We start from the raw sequence: 3,608 nt of genomic DNA, 5'->3' as shown, positions 1-3,608 counted from the left end.
ACGGCTGGTCAATAGCCCTTTCAACCAGCAATGAGGCTTCTTTAAAGTAGTTCTCATAGGTCTGAAAAGCAGCATAAGATCTGAACTTGTTAGGGTCATACACTCTCGTCGGTGATCGGGTCCTCTTTGACCAAGGAGAGAGGTCATTAACATCAATCACAGGCTCTTTCCCTTTGTTGCTGCCTCCTTTCATAGCTGCTCTCTTGAATGGAGACATTTTCAAACTGCATCATGTTACACCAAAGAGCAACAGAAACCACATAAGACAACAAACTCTATTAGCACTAAGTTAGTCCCAAAACAGAGTATTGAAGAAAACCCTAAAATCATGAGATTAAGGTCTCAATTATGTCACTGAATGTGTGTGTGCCACAAATAATACATTGTTGAACCAAAGGCAAAGTGTAACAACACATAACCAACAAAACCCACACCACAATCTCACCAAAACATCAAATACCCATATTCAAGCAACATATTCACATATATCATCAAAAACACCCAATTAAAGAAATCTTAGGCAAGAAATGTGAAATACATTAAGAAAGAAACAGAACCCATACCTTTTCTTGAAGATTAGTGAAGAAGTGAGGAAGAATATGGAGAGTTTGTGTGTCAACACGTTAATTTTGAAAGAAGAACCTCCCGGATTGAAGGTCAAAGTTTACAAAATTCACTCCCCTAATAATGCCCATTGAACAAGTACTGATGCAGATAAAAGATGAACCTTCTCTACAATGGCCCAGACTAATTTATGCTCTAGCAGAAGTAAAAGAAAAGAATAAGTACTACAGATTTCACCAAGGCCACGGACATTGCACTAACGAATGCAGACATTTGAAGAACCAAGTTGAGACCTTGATTTGTCAAGGGAAACTACCGAAGTTTGTGTGAAAAATGGAGCCATATAGATGACAACAAAAGGATGAGAAAGATAAGGAACAAAAGAAAAGGGGAAAGAAGGCTCCTGTAGGTGAGATAAGGATGATCTTAGGAGGACTAGTAACAAGAGGATTTTCTAAGTCATTGAAGAAGTCATACGCAAGGGAAGTGAATAGCATCCATTCACGATTCCCGTCATCAAAGACACCAAGAAGCAGCGAGCCAAATATTGTCTTTTTCGAAAGAGATGCTTGTGATGTCAGACAACCCTATGACTATTCACTGGTGATTATGCTCAGAATGGTGGAATTTAACATTCACTGGGTACTGGTTGACAATGGGAGCTCCGCGGACATCATCTATTTGCCTGCATTTCAGCAGATGAAACTGAGCCATGAAAGACTTAGACCTTTCACTTTCCCTTTAGTGAGCTTACCGGAGACAGAATCATCCCTAAAGGTATCATCAAATTAATCGTGACTGTGGGTACTTATCCAACACAAGTCTCTAAGGAGATTTATTTCCTCGGGGTGGACTGCTCGTCAACATACAACGTCATCCTAGGATGACCAAAACTCAACAAGTTGAAGGCGGTAACATCGACATACTACCTGAAGGTAAAATTCCCTACAGCCCACAACATAGGGGAAATCTGGGGAGACCAAGTCCTTGCGAGGGAATGTTATCAAACCACCCTAGCATCAGGGGAAAAACACACATGGATGATAGATGAACCAGAGCCTATTCCCTAACCATCAGAAGCACCCCAAGGCATTGAGATTGTCCTAGGAGATCCATCCAAGGTTTTGAAGATAGGCTCAGTACTTTCAACCTCAGAGAAGACGAGGATAACTACCTTCCTAAAAGATAACCAGGCTGGTTTCACTTGGAAACACAAGTACATGCCAGGAATCGATAGGGAAGTCATCTAGCATCGTCTTAACATCAATTCAGAGTGCAAGCCAATGCAACAGAGACAAAGGATATTTGCACCTGAATGCAATAAAGCAGTAACAGAAGAGGTTGAAAAACTCTTGTAGGCAGGCTTCATAAAAGGTTTTCTATCATGATTGGCTAGCAAATGTGGTGATGGTGAAGAAGAAAAATGGCAAGTAAAGGACGTGCATCGATTTCATGGATCTCAACAAAGCTTGCTCAAAGGATAGCTTCCCCTTGCCCAGGATCCACTAGTTGGTGGATTCAACCACCGAGCACAAGCTCTTGAGTTTCATGGATGTTTTCTTTAGCTACAACCAGGTCTTGATGGACGAAGAGGATCAAGAGAAGATCACGTTCATCACCAACCAAGGGTTATACTATTACAGAGTCATGTCTTTCGGACTAAAGAATGTAAGGGCCACATACCAGAGGTTGGTGAACTGTATGTTCTCTTAGTAGATAGGAAGGACTATAGAAGTGTATGTAGACAATATGCTGGTAAAGAGTAATGATGAAGCAAATCATTTGGACGACCTGAAGGAAACCTTCGGCACACTACAGGCAAATCTAGACAAGGTGAAGGCAATAATTAAGATAAGGTCCTCAAGAACTGTGAAGGAGGTGTAGAGCTTGATGGGTAAGGTCACATCATTAAATAAATTCGTCTCTACGGTGAAAGATAAGTGTTTGTCATTCTTCAAAGTCCTGAAGAAAGCCCTAATGAAGCTAAAAGATTACCTAGCACAACCACCATTGTTAAGTCTGACAGTAATAGGAGAGAAGCTGTATCACTATTTGGTGGTATCTAACATAGCGGTAAGCTCTACACTGATCAAAGAAGAAAAGGAAGTATAGAAGCCAGTAAATTATACCAGCAAAGATTTTTAAGGAGCTGAAGCAAATTACCCAAGATTAGAGAAGATTGCCTTCACTCTAGTAATCGTAACCAAAAATCTCTACCCTTACTTTCAGGCACACCCAATCATTGTCATGACAACTAACTGTGAAGAAAGATGATGAACAAGATAGACGCAACAAGGCGGCTCGTCCAATGGGCCATAGAGTTGGGCCAGTTCGACATAGAATACCAGCCTCAGGTCGTAATCAAAACCCAGGTCCTAGTAGATTTCATTGCAGAGTTCACTTCACTTTAGATGAGGAAAAGCCTCTGAAGAGAACATGGATGGTTCAAATAGACGGATCCGCCACCAAGAAAGCTGGAGGAGTAGGCGTAGTTCTCATATCACCAGAGGGAGAAATCTTAAAGTACGCAGTTAGATTACAATTCCTAGCAATGAATAACGAAGCCGAGTATGAAACACTTCTAACAGGCTTAAGACTAGCAAAAGTGCTAGAAGCAAAGGTTCTCATCATCCAAGCCAATTCTCAGCTCGTAATTGGCCAGGTAAGAGGAGATTATGAAGCAAAGGAGGAAAGAATGTAGAAATATTTATAGATCATCCAACAACTCCTGCCACACTTTGACAAGGTCGATCCCTTGAGCAAAGAATGCAGAAGTTGATTTCCTAGCAAGATTGGCATTGTCTAACGACCATAACATATCCTCTGAGTTATGCATGGAAAGAAGAGAATAGCCTAGCAAAAAAGGAGAACAAGTACCGACAGTGTGAAGGCAAGAAAGTTGGATGACCCCCATCGGCCATTTCCTAAAAGAAGGGCAATTTTTGGAGGACAAGATAGAAGCAAGAAAGATCCAGATGAGAGTGGCTCGCTTCGTCATTATTGATGATGTCTTGTATAGACGAGGACACTCTCTCCCGTCTCTT

General features: G+C 41.3%; 1 protein-coding gene across 1 annotated transcript; it reads left to right on the top strand.

The window, feature by feature from the left end:
* The first annotated feature begins 1,182 nt into the window (after positions 1 to 1,182).
* Positions 1,183 to 3,265, top strand: LOC115990427. The gene is made up of 2 exons (XM_031114261.1): positions 1,183 to 1,341; positions 2,831 to 3,265. The coding sequence occupies exons 1-2, from the start codon at positions 1,183 to 1,185 to the stop codon at positions 3,263 to 3,265; spliced, it is 594 nt and encodes a 197-aa protein (XP_030970121.1).
* The last annotated feature ends 343 nt before the right edge of the window (positions 3,266 to 3,608 follow it).

The sequence above is a fragment of the Quercus lobata genome, chromosome 5 (assembly GCF_001633185.2).
Source record: "Quercus lobata isolate SW786 chromosome 5, ValleyOak3.0 Primary Assembly, whole genome shotgun sequence".
NCBI lineage: Eukaryota > Viridiplantae > Streptophyta > Magnoliopsida > Fagales > Fagaceae > Quercus > Quercus lobata.
The sequence above is the reverse complement of the archived record's forward strand: the minus strand, read 5'-3'. Positions and strand labels throughout refer to the sequence as shown.